At 36.6% G+C, this 25,209-nt stretch overlaps 1 protein-coding gene across 3 annotated transcripts in view; it reads right to left on the reverse strand.

Moving 5' to 3' along the window:
• Positions 1 to 21,894, reverse strand: part of GABRA2 (gamma-aminobutyric acid type A receptor subunit alpha2) — a 147,340-nt gene extending 125,446 nt beyond the window's left edge. For all 3 annotated transcript variants that reach the window (XM_063107959.1, XM_063107958.1, XM_063107957.1), the window contains exons 1-2: positions 21,824 to 21,894; positions 19,254 to 19,369 (exon numbers count right to left, since the gene is read on the reverse strand). In XM_063107959.1, the coding sequence (XP_062964029.1) occupies positions 19,254 to 19,369; positions 21,824 to 21,894 (187 nt within the window). The remainder of the gene's footprint in view (positions 1 to 19,253; positions 19,370 to 21,823) is intronic.
• Positions 21,895 to 25,209: the final 3,315 nt, after the last annotated feature.

Genomic DNA, 25,209 nt, shown 5'->3' on the forward strand with positions numbered 1-25,209 from the left:
TGTCTCATCTCGCAGAGGCTGTCAGATTCCTTGTCACATGGCCCCCTCCAGCAAAGAAAGATCTTTCTCATGTTTCTAGTATATCTGACTTCTCTATCTCTGATCTTTAGATCCAGATTTAAAGGGCTTATGTGGCTGGGTTAGGCCCACCTGGATAATATACCTTTCCTAAAGCCAAGTGTACCACAAAACAAAACCTCATCACAGGATTGAGATCATAGTCATAGTCCCAGAGATACAAGGCATGTAAAACATGTGGCAGGAATCTTAGGTGACATCTTAGAATTCTATCTCTTATAATAGCTTTGGTAACAGTCTTGATAATTGTCTATTGCATGACACTTCCAATCATTTTAAATGTTTACCTTTTTTTTCAGATTTGAAGAAATCATAGGTAATTATGATTAGAACCCTAATAGAAACTTTTGTGTTATTATATCATTAATGCCAAATTACATTTATACATGGGAGATACAACATATTTATGGGAGTTTACACATTTATACATGGGAGATACAACATTTTTATGGGAGTTTACTTTTCTAAAGAATAAGCCAAAAGAAGCTACACAACCATTTACCAGCCTGTTCATGTTTTCTCAGAAACACCTTATTCCCCAGTTTGGTTCTGCACTTCCACAGAAGTAATCTTGAAAGACAGCAATTCCCTTTAATTTAATTCCCGTGTTTGACAAGAAATACAATGCAATTCCCAGACTCTATGGAGAGATTTGCAACAAACTTTTACTGGAAGGCCACCCTCCACAGAAGAAAAGTTTAACAGCAGGCAACAAAATAAAGATTATCAAACTCCATAGTTTCTCTAGTAAAAATAACTGTCTCCTATCCTATTTTGAAAAGATCCCTCATTTTATTTCCTAAATTGTGAAGAAATCTCCACATTATGACATATTAGCAAGAATCAAAGGGCAAGTAGGAAGTTGGCCACTAATAAATAGCTACCACATGCCAGGTACTTTTATGAAAACATTACACATACAATTTCATTTAATCTTTGTAACCTTCCTATGAATGTTAGTTATTTTAGATCTATTTTACTGATGGAGCTTAGAGATGGTAACTAATGTGTATAAAAACCACACAGAAAGAACATGCTCAAGCCAGAATACAACCCGGGTTTATCAGACTCCAAAGCCTGATCTCTCTCCAAAGCATATTATACTGCCTCATAAGATCAACAAGGGTCATATGAGAACAGAGAAGGAAGCAGTCTTAACTCAATACATCTAACAAAAGGACTCTTGCATTTCATACTCCTTCATTTCTTTGGTTTTCCTGTACTTATCCTTCCTTCACGTGCCATATTCCTTAAATATCAATTTAAGCCTATCATAGTTGAAATAGACATAGCCAATTGTGTCTTTACATTATTGATTTAACAAATAATCTAACCACCAATTTATTAAGTACCAACCAACGTTGGAATTATCTACCTAGACTACATGATATTCTTGGGTCCTTCTCATTAGCAAATCTGGAGCATAATAATAGAAAAGCTCTGATCCACATCTAGTAAGGAGTAAAACCAGCAGAATGAGAGTCAAAGATTCTAGCTTTAATTCACAATGTCCTAAGAGATGTTCTACTAAGCACTGTCTTTTCTGTCTCTTCATATCCAAGTCCAGCTCCAAGTCTGGGATATATGTCAAAGTCAAGGGCAACCAAAAAATGTGAAAAGGAGAACTCTTAAACAATAAACGAGTGGGGTTGCACACCATCCTTCCCCTTCCACAGGTACTTACCCAGAGGCTCATGATTACACATTAGTATATCACTGCCTCCCAGGACACAGAAACACTCACTGCCATTCACCACCTTTGTTGGATTTGGAGGTTCTTAATTCCTGACCAATGGGACTCTGGAGAAAGGCTCTTGAAAAAGATGCATCTGATGGAATTTCCACTCTATCACAACATATTGGGTGACAAAGGGCAAGTAATTGGTCTCTGGCTCTCATTTTCTTACTTGTAAGGTGAGGAATCATCAGTTTACCTACCTCATGGGACTTATAATGAATATTAAGTCATAGGTAAAGTGCTTAGCATTGTACCTGGCACTCATACATGTTAGAGACTATTATTAATTTAGCATGATTCACATTATTTTATATTATTTAGTTAGACAACCTCTGCAAGACAATTGAAAGATTTAAATGGTCCTTATAAACTAGCAACAGTTTTGAATAATATCAACACAGGGAAACATTTTAGGCTTCTGCTACTAAAGATTTTGAAATACATTTTTGTAGTTTTGTTTTTGTTCATATCATGCACAACTAGTGTCTCTTCCAGAGCTTTCCTTTTGGTGTTAGGATGCAGTGCATACACCCTGCAGATAACTGAAACCATGAAGCTTTAAGTCATGATCATTGCTAATAACGAATGGTTTCAAATTCTGTAACAGCACGAGCCACCGAATTAGTCCATTTCACTCTATTAAATCTATGCTCATCCTAGTGGTTCTAATTTTATACACTACTGAATGTAAGGTTCAGCAGAGTAATTGAACTCATCTATCAATCAACATTGTGTCTGAGAAGGATGAGTCATTGTTAGCAATGTCAGAAGTCTAAACCACTAAAATTTAGAGATAAAATTAATATCTGAGAACCCAAAGTAAGGAGCTATCCAAACTAGAGATATACCTATGTACTTACATGTATATGAGTGTTAGATTCAAATACATAATCAGTTGACAAATAGTAAATTCTAGATACTATGCCAGGCACTGAGGACACAGCAGCAAACAAGAAAGACATGATCTCTGCTCCTCGCCCATTTAATTCCACTCCCTGGCAATTACTGTCACGGAAGCTTGAGATTTCAGGCTAACACTTCAAAGACTCTTTTTAAATACCTGCAATTGGGGTTATGTTTTCACAGCCCAAATGGCAAAACTCTTTATTCCTGGGAACTGGGAAAGAGGACTTTGAAGGTATATCACATCAATAGTGTCAAAAATAGAAAGCACAACAATTAACTCCATAAACACTCTATGCACGTTACACATAAAACAGAGTTGCAGGATTACATATCTTGAAATGAGATATAACCTTTGTCACCAAGTAGTGTGCACAGTCAGTTACTACTGAAGATGAGTTATACCCTGAGTGCATCTTGTTAAGTGTGGTAGACACTAAGCTACTTGTCAAATTGTTCTAATTCTTCTGCTTTGGAGTAAGTGATAGGGATGCACTTCCTTGCCCCTTTGTGCTTCCCTTAAACAATGGAATGTGAGCAGAAGTGATGCTGTGTCAAATCTGGTCAGAAGCTTGGTTACAGTGTGCACCTGGCCACGTGTCTCTCCCCAGCCATGGTGACCAGCAATCTTTTAGATGGTAGAAGCTCATCAGCCTTAGACCCTAAGTGAAGATGACATGTAGGAGATCCAATCTCCACTTACCCATCCAACCTCAGTGGACAATGTTAGGTAATGAGCAAGGTAAATGAGAGAGAAATAAAACTGGATATTTGTCACTGCAGCATGATCCACTTCATGTTGACTAATATATTCAGTAAACAGAAGTGGGTCTCTGACCCTATAAAAGTGAGAGCCAGCTCACAACAATGGGAACAAATGCCCCTCTTTTAGGTTATTGAGCATATTGCTATCCAGAATCACCTGGTGAAAGACCAATCCTACTATACACATTTATTTTTATCTTTTAACTGAAAAGGGTACGCATAACGTACTATGAGAGAAAGAGGGAATAAACTATTATTTTTAACCAGAAACTTGAAGATGGGTGACTCAGCAGAGTGTTCAGACCATGTATATCAGAATCAAGAATACCTGATGAAATGCAGAGTAATGCTGAATATACTAATTATCCTGATTTGAGCATCACATACTGTGCACAGGTATTGATTATAAACTTTGTACTCCACAGTTACATACAATCAACTATGTTACAATAATTAATTAATTAATTAATAACAAATCTGAATGAATCTTTAAGTATTTGTTAAATTTGCGTTTAGCAAGTTCTCCAATTGATTCCTTTATACCCTTCATGAGAAATCTTGGTTTGGGCTAAGAGGTTACAAACTAATGCTCAGGTATGTTTTGTTTGAGAACAAGATTTTGTTTGTTTTGATTTGAATTGGAACGGGTTGGCCTTTAAAATTAAGAAACTTCCCATAAAAATTGAGATTTCCACCAAGTTTTGAAAAATAATTGGAATATCTGGCAACTCTGATTTCAAAGACTTATATTGCAATAATTAGATAAAACTTAGCCCTCCTTCATACAAGGAGTGCACTCTCCAGGTTTTTCAGTCTCCATAATGCTGAACTCATTCCTTTATTTATTCTTTCTATGAGTTTGGGACTCCTTTTTCGAGTTCCTGAATGGTATTTTATACAAACTGGGAATTACACTCTGGAAATTGTGGATAAAGAAAGCCATTGAAAAATGTTGAGCAAAAAGAATTACATAAGCAAGTCTAATTAAAAATTAGAAATCTGGCAACATGGAAAAGAGGAGAGACCTACGTTTATACACTCAAATGTTTCCTTGGAGCAGCACAGGATTTACTGGTCACGCAGCTACCGACTGAGTGACACGGACTAAATGAGATCTCTGGCTAAACGAAGTCTGTGGCTAAATGTAAAGGGCACACCCCTGTAAATAGGGGAAGCTGCTACCCATTTCAATGAGTTGCTGTCATAGGAAATTTCATCCTGTGGTCACCAGATCTGACATTTATAAAATAGAAGACAGAAATCCACATTTTTATTGAAAATGTCCTGATTTCTAAATGTTTTAATTATTTATTTAAAAACAAAAACAGGCCAATCAGTCAGGTTGATACCTGTAGATTAGAGTATAGCAGGATTAGAGTCAGGAGACTGAATAGGAGTAAAGAGGATTTGAAAAATTATTCTCAGATGGATTTTTAGCTCTTGCAGTTTGACAAGTACTGATACCATTAACCATGCATGAGAACCACAGGATGAAAAGCAGTTTCAGATGGCAAAAGTATGAGCTTAGTTTCTAGAAGTTAAATTTGAGAAATTCGCATGTGAAAGGACACAGTTCCTCATTTCTTTATTCATCTATTCAGCAGATATGATTACTATCTATCTCCTAGAAACATTACAAATAGTACTAGGGATTGAACAACAGACAAGGAGTCTTAAATCTCTGCCTTTAGAGATCTCAGATTCCAATATATGTTCTGCAGAGTTGTAAAGTAGTACATTAGTGTTATGCCAAATATAGTAATGGTGATTTGTTCCATAGAGGTGTGTGCGCTGAGGGGTGGCAATCACGCAGTCATGTAAGCCTTCTAGAAAGTACTGATATCTCAGCTAGATCCCAAAGAAAGGAAAATGTGTTCTCAGTAGAAGCAACAGCTTGTATAAAGGCCCCCAGGCTAGGGAAGCCAGATGCATTAAAATATAAAAAGTGAAATGAGGTCAGTGAATATTGACCACCATGTACAAAATATGATACATGAGAGGTGAAGCCAGAAAAATGAACAGAGGCTAGGAGCTGTGTGATCTACTTTACAGGATCTGGATTTGATCCTGAAAGCTGTGGGTGGTTGTAGAAGGGGGTCCACGTGGGCAGCAATAAGCAAATTTATGTCAGAAAATAGTGTCAGGACTGTAGGTAGAGATTTTTGAATTATATGCATATATGTTAATACTTGAGGTTATGAAATTGACTGAGATTGTTCTGGGAAAATCACTAAAAAGCAGTAACAGCTAAAGGTACAGAACCTTGGGGCACACCCACACTTAAGAAGAGAGGCGATAGAGAGAAATCAAAGAATAAAAACTGATGAAGAAGGGCACAGAGACTAGGAAAGAGGAGTGAGTTTAAAGGGAGGGAGGTCCATGATGTCAAAGCAGAGAAGTAAAAGAGGGTGAGCTTCGAAGAGAGGTTGCCATTCACATCACACATACAAAAAGTACAGAGCAAGTTTTAAAAACATAAACATTGGTAAATATAATTGGGTACATTTATCACTACCTCACTAGTACTGATCACTTCTTAATCAAACCTTACTTGGCTTTAAGAGAAGCTTTTAATTAAAATATTCATGCAGTGGCAGTACCTAGTTTTGGACAAACTGCTAGTTGCTAGGATTCAGAAAACCAAACCAGTCTTTGTATTCTTCCAGGCTGGACAGATTTTAGAGGCTTAGCAGCCTTATTCTGTTAGCTTGTATTCAGCCCCATACTCTGTCTCTCCTCTTTTTCTGTACAATGAGAGAAAAAATTGGTTTTAGATTTCTGTTCCAAGAATCTTATTTTCTACTCTATTTGCCTTGAAACAAGCCACAAAAAGATGGGAGAGATTTTAGATGAAGGGGACATTGCAGGTCATTGGCTACAGACTGCTCATCTTCATGATTTGGAAACTGAGGCACAGAGATAATAATTGTCTCGTCCAATGTCATACAGCTTTTATTAAGAAGGAAAGGGGAGATTTTCATGTATTGACTAGTTTTTTTTTTAATACTTTTCTACACTGCTTTGCCATCACAGCCTCCTCTGATCAAATGAAAAGCCCTTTCTCCTTTCAGCAAGTTTGTAAAATTAAGATACAATTATTTCTTTACCAGTTTAGGATCCTCTAGGCTTATAATCTGGCCTCTATAAGGCCCTCTAATACAAACCATGTATAATATAATTTTAAAGGAAATCACACATTTTCTATTTCTCCGAAAAGAAAACTTGAAACCTCTTAAATAGAACATAAAGTAACTTGAAAATAGTGCTCTATTATTTTTTTACCCTCAAGATTACACAGCGGTAAAATTTTATTTAACATAATACCATATCCAGAGTTAATTTTTTTTATCAGCAATTACTTATACAAGTTTAGTTCACAAGTTTTATGTTAGGATTTTTTCCCCCATAACTAGTTAACTGCAATATCCAACACATTTTTATGAGGCAAAGTTCAAATATCAACACAGCATTATCACAGATTAGTTTTAATTTTTTCTATATAGATATAGATATGTCTTTATTTCTAGGGTGTGATATAACTATAGTGTGCTTATGGCTGGGTAGAAAAATTATATTTAATATTATACAGCATATTCACCTAAACTAATGATCAACCTAACATTTACCAGAAATTTTCCAAAAGCATATCATAAGGAATAAACTTGTCTATGATGATACTGTGCTAAAAATAAAGTTTATCACCACCAACTTTTAGAAATAAATTATAAATTCCTAATTGTCAGAAAAAACTTGAAATAACAATAATAGTAATACATTTGGTGCACATTTAAAGGACCTCTCCTCTTCACTGCACGACATTCTATGAGTGTCCCCTGAGGTTGTACCACATGGTAGCCTTAGCTGAGCACTTCCTTACTACTCAAAGTGTGGCCCATAAACCAGGAGCACTGACATCACCTACAGGCTTATTAGAAATGCAGCATCTTGAGTTCCACATAGATGTACTGAATCAAAATATGCATTTTAACAATCACCATACAGGTGATTCATGTGCACATTTTTACACAGCAGAAAATTGAGGCACAGAGAGATTAAGTAATTTTTCTTTTAGAATGTTAGTAGATGTGGCAGACATTGTCTGTAGCCTACTGATTACCCAATACATCCTTCCTTTTATCTAATAAATCCCCAATTTTATTTGGAGCAAAAATGTACCCAAACCCACGTAGGACACTCATTTTCCCAGATGCCCTCATAGCTAGAGAGCCATTACAGAAAGGTAGAAGTAAGCTGCAAGTGCTGGGAAGACTTATTTTTCTAATGAAAGAAGCAGATAGAGCTGGTGCCACCCCTTCCTTTTGTTCCAGCTTTAACCACGGATAAGATAGCTGGAGCTGCAGCAGCCATCTAGGGATCACGATGTGACAAGCATAAGGACAGAAGTAAACACAAAAGAAGAGGATGGAAAAATAAAAACCATCTGTGTTCCTTCTGCCATCACTTAAGAACTCAACCAGTGCTAGGAGTCACTACCTCTAGCCTTCTTATTGGTGAGAAAAATTGACCCCCCAAAGAAGACACTATCAATGAATTTTTCTGCCACTTTCAAGCAAACACATCCCTAACTGTGGAAGGCTACCATGACATTCTTCTTTCTCCTATATTTGATTACTTTATACCAATGCCAGGGAGAAAAGTTTCCTTTGTTTCCAACTTGCATTAAACTTGCAATATAAAAAGCCACTCAAGATTATTATATCAACTTCTAATGTGTTCAGACAGAAGTATGTGATGTGTCATACCAGCCTCTCTAAAAGGGTGGGGAAAATTACAGAGATGACAGGCCACAAAAAAGTTCCCTAAAGGGAAGGTGTTTGATGAAGAGACATCTGCTTTCCACTCCACTGACTTTCATATCCACTCACTTAAACATGCACCTGCCCACTTTCCTTATCTGTTGGTAGATTTTGCTTAACATCCCAGCTGTTCTGAAGCAGTGGCAACAAAGGTAGAAATTGCAGCTGCCCCCTGCAGCTGGTGGCAGTCAGATGTCTAAGAGTAATATTCCTGCATTAGATGCCTGTATTAGAAGCTGTCACCAAAATGACAAAGACCCAGTTGGGTGTGGTAACAGCTAAAGGAGACGGCAAAGGCAGGCAACATCAGTGGAAGGAGCATCTAAATGTAAATGTCTCCATCCTGAGTCAGCAACTGGATCCCCTGGGACTTTTCATCACCCCTCTGTTTCACAAATAATCATGTAAATCCTAAATGACCCTCCCTGCTAAAGCTATGAGTCATACCATCAGTTTAGTGGCAGCCAAAAATACCTCTGAGAGCGATTCAGATTCTGTGGGAAGCTTGAAGGAATGAAAGTTGAAAGGAATCCTACTACAGCAATATTTTCCTCACAACAGCGTCTCCTCATCTTTTCCTTTAAGAATTCAGACACTGCTATTCTGATGTATATGTTTAAAGAGTAACAAGTCAATTTTCATCATTTAATCTATTTTAAATGATGACATACTTTAATGTATGCATTATTAATAAGACGGTTCTATATATGGTTTTCTTGTTATCTTTTGATCTTGTAATTCTGTAATCACTACTATGCCAAAAGCTACTCAAAATGATGAAAAGATACTCAGTTTTAATTTTGACTTATCAAGGGACTTCACTGTTCTCTTAGTAATGCTCTAATGACTACTTACTTAAAGTGGCCATACACTGACCCCCTCTCTTATATAACATTTTCACCACTAAAGGCCCCCACCATTCAGTTTCTTTAGACTCTGAAGTTTCTCCTACTCTAATATCTATTGGATAATTTTTTTGCTATTCTCCCAAGCAAAATCATCAGTTTCTCATTTTTTGCTTCAGTGATTACACTCACATGCCCTAGATAATTAATTAAACTTATCTCCCCATATTCCCCTTTACCCAACCTGAGCAACAGTCTTGCACTTCCATTTTCTTTTAATTAAAATTTCCTCTCTCTTGGTATCCAAATTTTAATCTTCCTTATAAAACTGGCTGGAATTTTATTACACTATTTCCTTTCTTGAGAATTTAGAGAGTTTCTCCATATAACCATGGTAAAAACAATAATCTTTTTTCCCCATTTACCTCAATTTTCCATGGCTAACTTGCTTAATTCCATCCTAATGACATCTAAAAAATTCATATAAGTGAAAAAACTTGGACTATCCAACTCAAAGATCTGAGTAGTAACTCAGCATCTTTAGCTTCAAAATCTAGAATATTCTCATGAGTAATTAAGAGTAAACAAAAAATCCTTTCATCTCTTTCTAAAAGTCTCCCATGACATTTGTCTTCCTCCTATAAACTGCTCCTCAATTCAAGCCTGGTTCTCTTCTGTCCTGGCAAGCTTTTAACACACATCATTCTCAAATCACCTGATCCTTTTACCTTCTAATGGAAGCCAAATGCTTCCCCAACACTTACTAAAATACCTTAGGTACCACTACAAAACATAATCTAAATAATGGGTTTTGGAATGCTATTAGGCAACATTTATAATTTTTATCCTTTCTTCAACCTTCCTTAACCTTGTGATATAACTCTATTCCCCTACTCATAAACAATATCCAATTGTCTACTCATTATACCATATTCCTGAAATATTCATAAAGTTATTAGACTTTGCTAACCATAATAGTTCAACCAAAATAGTTGAAAATAGCATTATCTTATTTTTGACATATTTTTCTGTGGATTCTATATGCTTATCTATATATCAGAAGAAGGAAAGCCTTACATTTTATTTATTTATGTTTTAAATCAAATTAGTAATACCTTGACTAAACATATGCTCTAAAAATACTGAAATGTTTCTATACAGAAAGAATATTCCTGGAACATTTTCATTCAGTCCCCCAAAAAGCTGCTGACATCCTGAATGTTAATAAAGATATTTATAAAAGGATGCTCTTAGAACATACTACTATTTTTTAAATTTTATATGAAACCATTTTTTTGTTTTTAATATGTTTTAAATATTGAAATAAACAAGACAGAATATAAACAAGATGAAATAAATTTAACTCATTTCAAATTAAAAAGGCAGTGTACTGATTGTTCTACATTCTGGTTTTTCGATTTATTAAAAGGGTACAATAAAAACATACAAAGATATCAAAACTACTACCTAATGTTAGTAACATAAATTACAAAACCCAATGGACAATCTGAAGGAATCTGTATCTTATGATGAGTTGATATCCCTAATCTGATGAGCATCTGTGTAAATTTTTTATATTTAAACATTAATTTTATTCTTTTCATAACTTATTCATAAATGATAAGATCTGTACGTCATGGGATAAGGGAATTTTAAGTTAAAAACAAATTTTCAGAATTCTGTGATGTGTCAACAACATTAAAAATTCAAAAGAAATTCTTTTAACCCTCATCGTACTATCTTCATAACTTTAACTTTTCATTTCACAGTGCATGTCTAGTTATTTTTTCATTCTCCTGTAGCTCAGGTGAGATACAGCAGAAAATAAGTTTTCCTTGAGAAGATAACTGATGAGTATTCCAAAATTTCAATTGGAATTAACACCATCTTAGTACCTCTGGGAATGCCACTCTTAACTTAAACACCCTCAACATCCCTGGTGCAGACACAGAAAGACATGCTCTCTGGGTGTTACATTCTTCTGTAGATATAATAATTCACAGCCTGACAGTAAATATACCAGAAATCACTCTTCCCTTCATGAAAGAAGACTCACAGTTTATTAAAGAAAACATAGGGTAATCATACAGTATTCATAATTAAGGAGAAAAAGAAGAAACCAATGTCTAGAATACATGAAAGGGAAAAAGAGCCAAAATACAGTGTGATATGAATTTATGTAAAGACAGTCTTGTTCGTTATAATATTTCCAGCATTTAAAATACCTAGCAAATCCTGAGCCTTGGAAAGAAACAGTTAAATGAATGAACTACACTTAGAGCTATGGAACTTGGCTAACTCCAGTAACGTGATATAAGTAAAAGTGATTTCTCACTTCTGTGAACTTCCATAGTACATTCATATAATGGAACATGTGATGTACTGTTTTGAGTTATTCTGAGAATGATAGTATACATGGCTTATATGCCCTCCAAGAGACTTTATTCCCTAGAAGACCAATACCACACCTTGTACGTCTTTATATCCTGCAGAGTGTCTGGCACATCACATGCCTTTAATACCTATCTGTCAAGAAACAAAATACTAGAATAATTTCATTTGACTCTTTCCATGTTAACACATTGAAAAGTAATGAATTGCTGACTGGCCAAGCTGTTCACTTGGCCATCTCCACTACCAATATAGATTTCTACAGTGTGATTGAGCTGTAGCAATCAAAAATAACACTAAAACAAATGGATCTGTCATGCTTATAGTCCAATTTATCCACTGTGTATTTAGGGGGAAAAAACCCCACAATTTTGACTGCACCTGAGTTTAAGTACTAGAGGAAAAAAAAAAATACACTGAATTAGGTATGCTTGTGCCTCAAAGACCCACAACAACAATCCCTCAAAATTGTGACTGAGGGCAACACCTTTCTAGAGGTGATGATTGAAAGAACAAACTTCTATTAACCAAAAAATATTTTAGGGTGAAAACAAAGCTCTAGTGTCAGTTCATTAATATATGGGTAGTATTTCCTGAGTTGTCATGTCAGTGACGTCATCTTGAATTTTGCCTAAGCATTGCTCCATGGGGAGAAAGGGCCACGTCTAACCTAATGCATACCAGTGCTGTCAGGCATTCAGTCTGGCTTTCCTATAAAATAATCATCAGCTATAGATCTAATTAAAACAACAAACTGAGGAAACATTTTGCAAAACTACCTTACTCTAATCTTTTCTGAAGAAGCCTGTCTTAGGTTCTCTGCAACAGGGAGTTACCCAACGACATACACAGTGTTACTGACAGTGTGCAGAAACACTAAGATGCCTGTTAGTCATGCCTCGAAATACTAAAAAGAATACCAAAACCGGTGCATAACATTACCATGCTTCTAGATAACCTAGCATGCCCTGTCATGAGGCCTGTCAGCACACTATCTTCAGAGAAAAGCAGGACAGGCCTCAGACAAAACTGAAGAAGCTGACTTTGAAAGCTGTGTCCAGGGTCTCCAGCTCACCCAGTGGCATTCCACTTCAGGCAGCCAGTGCCTTTCCGCTTTCTATCTTTCATGCCTCCAGAAAATAGTCTTAAATAAATAGGAAATGACAAATGACTTGATATCAGTCATTTGCACTTTTATTGAAAGCTACTTACACACCTGTGTGAAATCACCTCAATTTCCATGTTCTCATTCGTGAAATGATCAAACAGTGTTCCTGTACCCTTCAGGCAGGCTCAAGAGGGTGGGTCTGGTGCAGAGCACATTCTGAAATCTCCTTACCCTAAAGCTTATTCTGAAGGTTATCCTATTCCGGGCACTGTAGGAGACCCCAGGAGTCTGAGTCAGAAGAGAAGGGAGACTAGATTCTCAGCCACCTCACGCCTCTGCAGGAGCATCAGCCCCAAGTGCAGCTGCCTGAATGACGAGGAAAATGCCAAACATCACAGTTTCTCAAAGAAGCAGAGGCCCCAACGTTGGGGGTTTACCCTGCCTCCATCTGAAATCAGAACTACTTAAACAGCTCAGCTCAATCTCTTCCTTTCTACTCATCTTACAGCCCACCTCTCCTCTACCTTCCCCTCTCCTCCCCAATTCTATATGGTGAGATTTCAAACCATTCTCAGTGTGTTCTCTACCTCTTGAGGCCTCCACCACCCCTCACCTTAAAGATAAGTATACTACTATAAAGCATCAGGCATACACTCTATAGTTGCAAGAGCCAGAGTTTTTGTCATTCAAGTACCTGGTACATCCCAGGTAAACTGATAGATATGCTTGCAATTCTATGTCCCTAAAATCATCATTAATGTCATATAGCAAGCTTTTATTCTGTAAATATAATTGTGTTCCCATAGGCAAATTAATTATCATGAATTCATGATGCCAAATTATCTATCACGATAATTATGAAGGACAATAAACATCATCTTTCTGTTGTTATTGGCTTTGTTATCAGAGATTCTGTGCATATACAAAGGTGTGTCTGCAGAATGAGACTGAATGCATAAGAAACATACAAACATCTCCTTTCTTTAAAACTGTATTATGTGTATTCCAAATTTATCAATTTTTAGAAGTCACAGCTCCTAAAAATCCAGTGTGAATTTGGGTGATATCTTCTATTGCATTTGAAGTAAAAGTAGCGGTAGAACCAACAATAAGGGTGATTATTATCTACATGTATTGAGTTCTTTCTCTGTTTGCCAGACACTGTCCAGAAGATTTAAAAACAAAAAATAAACTAAAATAACCCCCCAACAAACCACTAAGTCACATACTTTTACCCTCATTTTACAAATAAAGAAACCAAAGCAAGGAGAGTTTGAGTAACATGCTAAAAGTTATGTGGTAAATATATGATGGCGACAGAATTAAAAATCCAAAGCAGGCACTGATCTTTAACCATTGCTTTATCAAGTAACACAACACTCTTTTGAGGTCAGACTCCCTCTTAGGTTTTGGGAAAAATCAGATTTTTTGGTATTAATTTTGCTCACTGAATAGCCCACATTTTATTTTTATAATTTTGAGAGTAATAAAATTCATAGAAACATGTTATCATACATCTCTCTATAGCCTGAGGATAACTATTCAGGAGAGAAGTTGGAAACCAAACCTCAAACCCTAAATCTATGATCCATCCTCATGTTTTTCATGGATTTAAGGGTAAAGTTTCTTCAAGATTTCTGAGTATAAAACAAGTGCACAAGGGGAGAGAAATTCTACACAAACTCCTAGAAACAGTTTTTTAAAACACATTTTAGCATGGTACTCAATCTGCATTTTCCTGACTGAATCTATAATTTAGATAACAAGCCTTGTCATTTCTAATATTTGTCACTGTTGAGCATTGTGGATGTTAGCTGTCATAATTATATGAGGCCTGTCTACACATTTACTTTTCCAATGACCCCATAAAATGGGTCCAAAAATCAAATGTTTCTTCTTTTATTCATTTAACAATTTGAACACCTTTTATAAAAGGTAAAAATCCATGAGTGGCACCTCACCTTGTTAGCTCCAATAATTTAAATAAAAACAAAAGGAAAATTTGGTTCAGTTATTAGTTCTAGCTAATCTCAATATATGATCTTGGAGGCAATCCCATCTCAGATTTCCAGACCCACAAAGAAATAAGACTACCAAATGCTTAAGACATACCAATGTTTTATTGACGTGTTTTCAAAAAAATATTATCTCCTAGGAAAATATTCTCAGAGAACTTTCCTCCACTGTTCCTAACAGTACTAATATTTATCAATGAGACGTCACACCATGCTTTCTTAAGAATTTTAATTTACTTGAGCCACACAATATCCCTGTGAGATAACAACAGAATAAGTAGAACTCTCATTTCACAGATAAGTACATTAAGTCACAGACAGAATAATGAATCAACCCAAAATCATGCAGTTATCTCAGGGCAGAATCACAGGTAACATAAAGTCAGAAGTTTGAATAATTGGTGCAATAATTGTTCCAATTCACCAAGAACTCAACCTAAAATATGCTGATGCTAATAGTGAGAGGCCAGTGTGGTAAAATTAATTATTCCATTGACTTCAAGGATAAGGTAAGTTCTACAGTTGATTCTTTTCATGGTAGCATACTAAAAAATTAGACTTAATTAATTATTTTAAAATTCATTCAAGGAATATTTAATTGAGTGCTTAGAACATTCCAGGCACTGTTCTAGATGTTTAGGATAGATATATCAGTGAACCAAAGAACAAAAATAGGCAAAAATCTCTGACTTCATAAAGCCTATGTTCTAGCTAAAAGAGACAAAAATAAGCAGTTGACATAATGGCAATAAATAAGTAAATAAATAATTTTGAATATTAATATATAAATGCTAAAGAAAAAATGAAGCTGGGTGAAAGCGATCAGGATTGCTAGGGGTAGACAGGTTTAGTGGATATTAAATGGGTTGGGGTAGGTCTAACTGAGAAAATGAGATCCCAGGAAAGAGGGAACAGCCTCATGAGAAAAGGCCTCATGGAGTACCCTGGTATGTTCAAAAAACAGGAAGAAAGCCCATTTGACCAGCAGTGTTAGCTAGCAGGAAAGTTATTTAAGGTGAGGTCAAATGGGGAGACAGATCTTTCAGGGCCTCGGAGGACACCACAAGAAATCTGGCTTTTATTCTAAAAAATAGGGCACCATTGCAGACTTTTGAGAAGCTGAGTGGCATGATCTGACTTAAATTTTAAAAAGGATCTATTATTAATCATTAAATACTTTCAAATTGTATCACTCAATATATTACATAATCTTTGTCATATACATGAATCACAATAGACTCTCCTCCTCTCAGAATAAAATACTATTATTCTCATTTTCCCGAAGAAAATATCAAAAGTCAGAATGTCTAAGTAAGTTGCCTAGAGTAAGATCTAGTAGTAGAGCCAGGTGAAAAGAAAAATTTTTGTAACTCATAGTTCAAAACTGCTTCTTCTTTCCTAAGTACTCATTTATATTAAAGTTATAAAGGAAAGAAAATACAAATTGAGATTAATTATCCAGATTATCCATCAATAGGAATGTTCAGCTTGATATATTAAAATTGAATCAAACCTTTTTTTTGTCCTTATTATTAATTTCTGGGGTGTAATGATATGTAGGTAATTTACCTGAACTTTCTATTTGAAATGTTATATGTACATTCAAGCTAAGAATTTTGGATACAGAAGCAATCATCATAATAATCTAAACTTGTAGCAGTATATTTAGAAAGTTTTTCAAAGTCTTTTAGTTATTGTGAATTATTAACTCTCTACCATATGTTAGTCAGTGTGCTAAATTCAACGCATATAGCATCATATTTAATATTCACCTGAACTCTAAGAAACATATTAAAAATCCCAAATGTGGACCCCAAAAGGCTAAGGATTGAAAGATTATGCGACTGCTAAGTACCAAAGCTGGGATTTGACCTAATCTTCACAGTCTAAAGTTATGTTGTCTTCACTAAACCATGCTCCCCTCCTGTAGCATGATAGTCAACACATCACGTCAACATTTCTGACTAAAAAGTCAACCAGATATGAGTAGTCCCATTTTCCAGATGATTAACTGGTCATAGAACAACTAATCAAGAAATCAACATTTATTTTATGGCCACGATATGCAAATCAATATTTAGTAGCTGAGACACAGAGGATTTATGATACAATATCTTGCTTCGATGAGCTTACAATCTTATTAGGGTAACAAGAGACATATAAAAAGGGAATAAATAATACATGATAACACATAGTAAGTACTAAATGAGATAATGAGCCAACAACTGCTAAAGAAATTCAACAGAAAGAAAATTGAATCTGGGAGCTTCAATTCAGTTAAGACAGATCTTTGCTAAAGAAGACTTGTATAAGATGATTTTTTACAGGAAAGGTAGGGTTTAGATCAGCAGAGAGGATGAGAAAAAAATCATTCCAGTCAAAGGGAATAAAATGACCAAAGGTGAAGGGAGCAGAGGGGAATGAACTATCAAGAGAAAATGAATAGTTGGTGTTTGAAATGCAGGACGGACAGAAGATAAGGTAAAGTGGTAAATGAAGCCAGACAACTAGATTGTGGAAAACCTAGTTAAATTAGGAATCTAACACAGAGAAGAAATTGGTATTTGTTGCACTGCTAGTATGTAGCATATGCTTTGTGTTTACTTTTTGTGTAATCCTCTCAATGACCCTGTAAGGTAGAAAGGTAGATATAGCATGGCCATTTTAAATCAAAGGAAACAGAGATCATCTGGCCAAGGCACAGTTATGTATGTGTGAGCAGAATTCGAGTCTAGATCTGTCTGCCTCCAAGGACAGTCTCTTCCACTATCCCTTACCTTCCTGCAAAAGGCAATGGGAAGCCATCAAAGGTATCTGATCAAGAGAAGAGAGTGGCACAGGAAAGGCAGTGCAAGACTAAAAGAAGACTAATCTGACTGTGAGATATTAGCATATGTTCAATATCAGAGGATTGGGGAAAGAAGACAATAAGACAAGAAAGGCCACTTAGTATATTGCATTAACGCAAACAACAAGATAATGAGGATCTATATTTGAGTGCAAGCAATAGAAATAAAAAGCATGTAAGATATTACCAAAGAAATATGAAGAGATGGATGGCTATACCCAAGTCCCAAAACAGGTAGTTTCTACTACCCAACCATACACCCAGAGGGTAAATATTCTTCTTAAAAACTCAAAAAAGACAAAGTCCAAGGTCTAGCTTGAATATTTCAAGATTTTTTGACAGCACATGATTTATTTAAAATGATAAAATCTATGGCTTAGAAAAGAGATCTGCCTTAGTGTAATCTACCTCTTAAACCACCATCATGAATTATGACAGCCTAATGCAAAGCTTACTTTACTTACCTGAGTTTGACTATATTTCACTGCTACATATGCTAACACAAATAATTCCTTATATCCATGCTCATTAGACATATTAATTATTAAGGAGATATTATTTTCCTTTTGATTTTCCTTGTAGAAACTAAGCGTATATTAAATAATTAAATTTTCCTTTAGGGATACAATCTGTCATATTTTTGAAAATTATTTCTTCCTAGGACTTCTCTCTTAATACAAGGTATCAGTCAGGGACTCGAGTCAAAACTAATAGCAATTAAGTGGCATATTAATTAACAAGTTGGGTCTCTTCTGACTTTTATCACCTCCTGGGCAATTCAAATCATGCAATTTCCAAAGATGTACATAAAATTAACAATGACTTATATTGCTCAAAGTAAATATGACATAAATATTCAGGCATTTAGTCAAGAAAAAAATCTTTTCAAGCAACTTAATATTGCAAAGTCACCGAACTTGGCAATAACCAGGCTAACTATATAAATCTTTGATCAGTATCAAGTGTTCCACTAATTTGTCTTAGTTTTGAATTAATTATTAAATTAAACATCTTAATAATTATAAAACATACATGTGACAAATGTCATAATTAAACTTAAACATATTAGTCATTTAATTTCCTTTAATTTTCTGGATAAAAATAAGTTTGTTTTTGAATGAAAATTAATGTTTAATTTTGAAGTCACACCATGCCACAACCCAATAATTTAATGCCTTTAGCTAATGTATATCTAAAATGTCTTTGAAAATTTCAAGAATGTCAAATCTGTGCTGTCTTTTAGAAATATCATATACATGTGTAAAGAAGTATTACCTTAAAATCCTAAAAAATCTGTTTGTCAAAATACAACCCAGATACTCTTTTACTTTTTTATGTTCCTTATTTCTGCATATCTGAACCAGGTGAAAACAGGCATCTATAAAATATGATGAAAGAAACCAAAAATACTACACAAGCATGTCTGCTCAATAATGTTAGACTTTAACATACTCTAAGTTTGAAAAACTTAACCATTAGAAATAAATTAATTTGAAAACTATCCATGCAGGAAGCCTGGGCTCCATATGACTTTAGTCATTCTATTAAAGATATGTTAAATACATTACACAGGTATAAAAAGAATCACACGGACAGTGTTTATTTCATATATCTATCTTTCTTTTATATGTAAATTTTAAAACAGTGATGCATTCATATACAAAATGTATTAAAATAGAAATGTTACCCTTTACTTTTAAAGGCATTATTTTGTGAGAGTTTAGAGAAAAGAAAACTATTTTTACCTCCAAGTCCTGGTCTAAGCCGATTATCGTAACCATCCAGAAGTCTGTCTAGAATTCTCGTAAAGATGGTAATGTTATTTTTAGCTTCATCTTCTTGGATGTTAGCCAGCACCAACCTAAACAGATAATTTTACAAGCTGATATATGTACATATGTGTGTTTTGCAAGTGCCAACATGCTCTTCTTCCTTGATTTGAATTTTAAGCCTCCCTAAGCTATTAGTGTCACCCATTTTCCTCCTCTTCTTCACTTCTATAAACACCAGTATGTCTTCAGGAAAGGTAAACATGCTGTTAAAAATGAATACAAAATAGTAGATTATCAGAAGTTTGATGTTAAAACTATCTGAGCTTTCTACCACTATATTCTATGTGAACTATTCATTTTTTCCCTAAAATTAATTGCCTAGAATACATTATGATTGTGTATCACATGCAGACACTATCGGTAATGTTATTCTGCATTAATAATGTTATTTCTGCAGAAATGTATAATTATCAAATGGACTCCTGAACTAATTCTTCAGTATTTTGAATATTAATTGGAAAATAAATTGCCTCCTTGGGGGTACAAAATTTTTGTATCTTCTTCATAAATATATTTCTTTTTCTCTTCATGTCTTTTGCTTTTTTAAACCAAGATGATTTTCTTACTTTGGGTATACCTCCACCCAATGGCCAAGTGCAATATAGACATCAGGGAAACTCCACTGGCTGTTTGCCAGGCTCCACTGTAGCCAGGAGGTGGAGGTGGGCTCAGAAAACACCAGCAACACACACCCAGCTACAGAGGATCTTGGAGGACTAGTCCCTCCTGATTAGATCCATAGGGGCTACATAAAGATTAAAATGCCCAGTTACTATTTTCTGGTGATAAATTTGTAGAAAGAACAGGTGGTCTTAAAATATCACCAGAAAAGGTTTGGGAATGGTGATATTCTCCATTATTTCTCCATCACAAAGCCAGACATCTGATTTTGTGACATCCAGCAGTTTGGTGCAGAAGCAACTGAATATAGAAAACAGAATGTCCCTTTTCACTGCCATTTTTTTTTTTTTTTTAACTCAGAATGATTCAGAGATTTAAATTACTGGCTCCAAAAAAGAATCATTTATATAATAGAATAAAATACTGGCATGAGAATAACTGGTCAAATATAGAACAGAAAACTAGTGGAGAGAAATATGGTAAAGCACTGAGGATTTTCAATGATTATTAATTAATCATGGATTGTTCACTGCTTTAAAATCAAAGATTACATATAATTATATTCTGATCAAGATGTATTATGTAAAATATCATTGACAGAGTCCATTTGCACTTAAATGATTACAGAACTAGTAGCTAAAAATAGTCATAATACATCGAAAATTGGTAACCAACTACAAATATTGCTATACGACCATAGAAAATGCTAAAACACTGATATCAACATAAACATTTATAAATTAAATAAGTATATTAGTTCACACATTTTAGGCTCAAAAGTTTCTGTATCACCTATTTAAGCTAATTTTAAAACCAATCACTAAAATAGTCATAAAGTTCCACATGGAGATTTTTAATCAAAAGAGTTTTTTAATCACATTTCATATTTTCTTTCTAAAGTCAATATGCAGATGTTAAATGAATAGATATTGTCCACTTAAAAATAAGGCTTTACAAATAGATTTCTTATCAATTCTAGAAAATATTTTCATACTTTGACCATTTTTTGACAGGAAAATAAAAAATTAAAAGGGAATTAAAAGTATTATAAAGACATTGATTTTTTAAAACAGAATGATTACAGGAACATTCTTATGAAACTTGTATTTTTAAGTCCTCTGGTATTTTGAAAATCATACCCTAAAGGCATTAGATACAAGATACCCATTGATGACAAAAATTAGAAAGGACTACAACTAAAATTAATTTATTTATCATAATAAAAATTAATTTCATGTTCGAAGAGTATAGGCAAAAAGAAAACCAGTTATTTGAAATAAGTACTCTGTATGACAGTAACCATGTGAAAAATAAGAGATCTCTAAATTTATAATATGAAAAGTTGACTAATAAATCAAGCTTTTGTTTCATTATTTGTAATTTGGGAAGTTGTATACTACCTCCACCTAGAGGTTTAAAACTTACACATCATTTCGGTTTTCTATGTTGACTAAAAGAGCAAAAACCATTAAAAAAGAAAAAAAAATTAAGCTAACACAAATCATTTATCTGGTACTTTTCTGTCTGGCTTGAAGAAAAACTTAGCTTTTGTACTGAATTTGTTGTTATTAGAAGTGCATATAATTTAACCACTTCAATTCGCCGAAGAATATGCCATTGAAAGGACATTCTTTTCCTCAGTGATTGTTTTGTATAGAAAATAGCTCTTTTTACTTTTGCATCTTATCGCTAAAAACAAGAAACAGTGAACTTTTTGTAGTCTACCACTTCACAGTACACTTTCCTGGTAGAACTCTTTTTTTGTGGGAAATAATTCTTGAAAACATCCCTGTATTGATGGCATTCAAGAAACACCTATTTAAAATTTGAATTAAAAGAGTCAAATACAATAAATGTCTCACCTGGTTGGGTCCCACACCAAAACAACAAGAAGCAGCAACTGCATATTGTAAATGTCCAGTTTCGCCTTCATCTTCTCTCTTTGCAAAGCCATGAGAGAAAAACAAAATGTACTTGAAATTGCCTTGGTCTCAACATCCAAGTAACCCAAAAGAATGTTATTTCAACTGGGAATTGGAGTTAAAACTATGGAGATTACTCCAGTGGACTAAGTGTAGGGAGAGATGATTGGGGGAGGGATTTTTGATTTTCTTTTCTTTTCTTTCTTTTTTTTTTTTGAACAGGAAGATGACCAGGTAACAAGACTTTGCCTTGCCAGGAACTTCCCCCAGCCCCATCGTCAGCAAGCACTGTTTTGTGCACACATGTAATAATAACACCCGGGATTCTAAACTGACATACGAGCTGGAGAAGGGAACGGGTTGGAGAGGAGAGTGGAAAAGGCGAGCAGATGGACTCTTCATGCCACAAGCCCCTCAACCAAAGCCACCCCCGCAACCACAGTGGAAAAGGCAAGGGGCAGCCAGCCCACTCTTTCAATTATTCTTTTCATTACAGTCAACTGCGGTCCTCATGTCTTCACTTCTTCACTCCCCCTATCGTAAGATAGAATAAAATAATCTCGCTCTCTGCTCATCCAAGGTTGCCTAAGATCACGTCTTTAGGCAGCCGGGTTCGGATCCAGTGCTGCGAAACGACGCGTTTGACAGCTGCTCAGGAGCTGCGGGTCACAGTAAGAGAAGGAGCGCGAGGCTCCCGGATCAAGCACCAGCCAGGCGGGCAGCGGCAACCACAGTGTGCAAAGTTGAAGACTATAGCGGAGCCAGGCTAACGTGCTGACCGGCAGGCGTCCTAGATCTCACTGTAGTTGCAAATATGCTTCCGATGATGAATATCGAGATTATTTTTCTAATGAGCTGGGGAGGAGGGGGCGGGGGGACTTGAGCCTCCTCCGCTTCCAGGGAGCATCGCAAAGTGGGGTAGGGGGAGATGAGGCATGCACGCGAGGCAAAGGCAAACGGCAAAGGGTCCCTGTGGGGACCAGCGTGTGCGACCCTACCTGAAACAGCAAGCAGAATTCAGTGTTTTCCTTCCTCTGCCCTGATCTTGAGGATATAGGAAACTTGGGGGGGGGGGGGTGGAAAGAGAGAGGAGAGAGAGACTGCTGCAGCCGAGCGAGCAGGGAGCGATGGGCTGGTGGAAGCCGGAGGGGAGCGCGAGGAGTAGAAGGAGGCGAAGGCGTCCGTAGTGGCGGTGACGGGAGGAGGAGGAGGAGGAGGAGGAGGAAGAGGAGGAGGGGAGCGTCGGCAGGAGCTGGCGGGGCGGGGGGCAGACGCGGGCAGAGGCGCGGAGCGCGCACCGGCGTCGGGCACGAGCCCCGCGCCTGGAGGAGGAGGAGCCAGGACGAGGAGGAGGGCTAACGAGCTTCCCAGGAACGCAGAGACCCCCGGCCCGACTCCGGGGAACCGACCGCCGCCCTCCAGGCACCTGCAGCGGCGCAGCTCCGGGCGGCGTCGGGGGCCCGGGTGCGCCCCGAGCGCCACTCCCAGCGCCCACGCCGCGCCGGAGGAGAAAAGCCCAGGCGCCGCCCGGGGCTGCTCCCCGCAGCCGCCTGCCGGGGCTCCCGAGAGGCCCCGAGGTTCCTGGGGGCGCTGCCGGTGGGTGTTGGTGCAGAGTCGGGAAGGCAGGGTGTCCGCCAGGCCCTAGAGCCCCGGGGCCGCGCCCTGCCGCTCGCCCCAGGGCATCCCCCGGCTGGCTGTGGAGCAACGTGGCTGCCCAGAAGAGGTAAAGAGGTACCGCGCCCGTTGGAGGGCGAGGGGGGGCTCATCACGCCTTTCCTTAGTCATCAGCGCATCCACACAGGACCAAGTTCAAAGCATGCTGCGTGGAATCAGACAGCAGGAAGTTTCTTTGATTTCCTGAGCCTTCTTGATATAGCACCGTTCTTCCACACTTCTGCAATCAGGACCAATGTTCTCTCAAAGCTCTGAGGCTGGAGACTTCTCTTGAACCAGTCTGTAAAGTCCATTTACAAATTATACACTTCAGGAAACCTCCCTTTCACGTTCAGCAATCACGTTCTCCCCAAGCTCTTTTCACAGGCGTCCTCCCTACCAAGCGATCAAACTCAATCAACATCTCTAAAAAGTTCACGATACCCCCAGGCGAAAAGGGACCTGCTGTGCTTCTAGTACTTCTGCAATTCATTCCCCAGGCGGGGGGGAATGTGGCAAGATTTGAGGTTTTCCCCGTTTAGGGCTTTTTGCTAGCAAAGGGACTTGTAATTCCATCCCATGTACAATTTCAGCATTGTGTGTTTGATCTGTCTCATTTCTCTTCCATTTTATCTTAGGTGATAAAATCCAAACGTGCAACTTGAACAAAAAAAAAAAAAAAAAGAGAGAGAGAGAGAGAGAGAGAGAGAGAGAGAGATTTCCTTTTTTTACTGCACATGTTATTCACATTCTACTAAGGCAAAGCAGAGCCGGGGTTTATCTCTTCCAGAAGTTGTTAGAAACGTTAGACACTTAAAAAAAAAAAAAAAAGATCAACACGCTGATATGTTGCTGTCATTTTACATTCAAAGTCAACACATGCCAAACACTTCTATTTCATTAGTTATGCACCAAAAATTCAGATGTTTTTCCTAGATGGTGCGTTTTCATAACAGGCACTGCTAATCTACAGTAAATTTTAGCTTTGCTTTGAAGATTATGTGAAGAGAGTAAAACCTTTACATTGTAAATATTTCAAGCTGTCCTTTTCAACCTATTAATCACCACTTTCTGAATGAGCATTTAATATGCTACAACCTAAACAAACATTTGCTCTGTTATTTAGCTGGCTCTGTGAAGAATGGAACACCACCCAGCTTTCTCCTCCATCATTAATATTCCTTTCCTGACTTGCCCATTGCAGAGGCTAATTGAAATTCACAAAGATAAAAAGCATGCCGTTTAAAACCTTGCAACCAGGCAATCCAAACGTCTTATACTTGGCGTGAACACTTCACTTTCGTCTATAGTTTCCTCTCTTCCATTTCTATGAGTCAATCGTCATTAAGATCTCTATCCCTTTGCCATTTATATTACCATTCAATTGTTTATATTTTGATAATGGAAGTTGAGCAGTGCATGGTTTCTTTCCAGCCTTAATTGCTGTGCTCTTTCATGAATGTCACAATTTTGTAAATATCTTCATATATTATTCTCATACTTACGACTCTGGTATTTTACCTGGATTATAACACCAAATTATGGATTTGGGTTTCAATAGCTTTTTTTTCTTTCAAAATGTGTATCAATTCTTTTGATCTGTTCTAAAAAAAAAAAAAAAACCAAACAAACAAACAAACAAAAAACAAGAAAAACTCAACTTTTCTCATTAA

This window comes from Cynocephalus volans, chromosome 9 (assembly GCF_027409185.1).
Source record: "Cynocephalus volans isolate mCynVol1 chromosome 9, mCynVol1.pri, whole genome shotgun sequence".
NCBI lineage: Eukaryota > Metazoa > Chordata > Mammalia > Dermoptera > Cynocephalidae > Cynocephalus > Cynocephalus volans.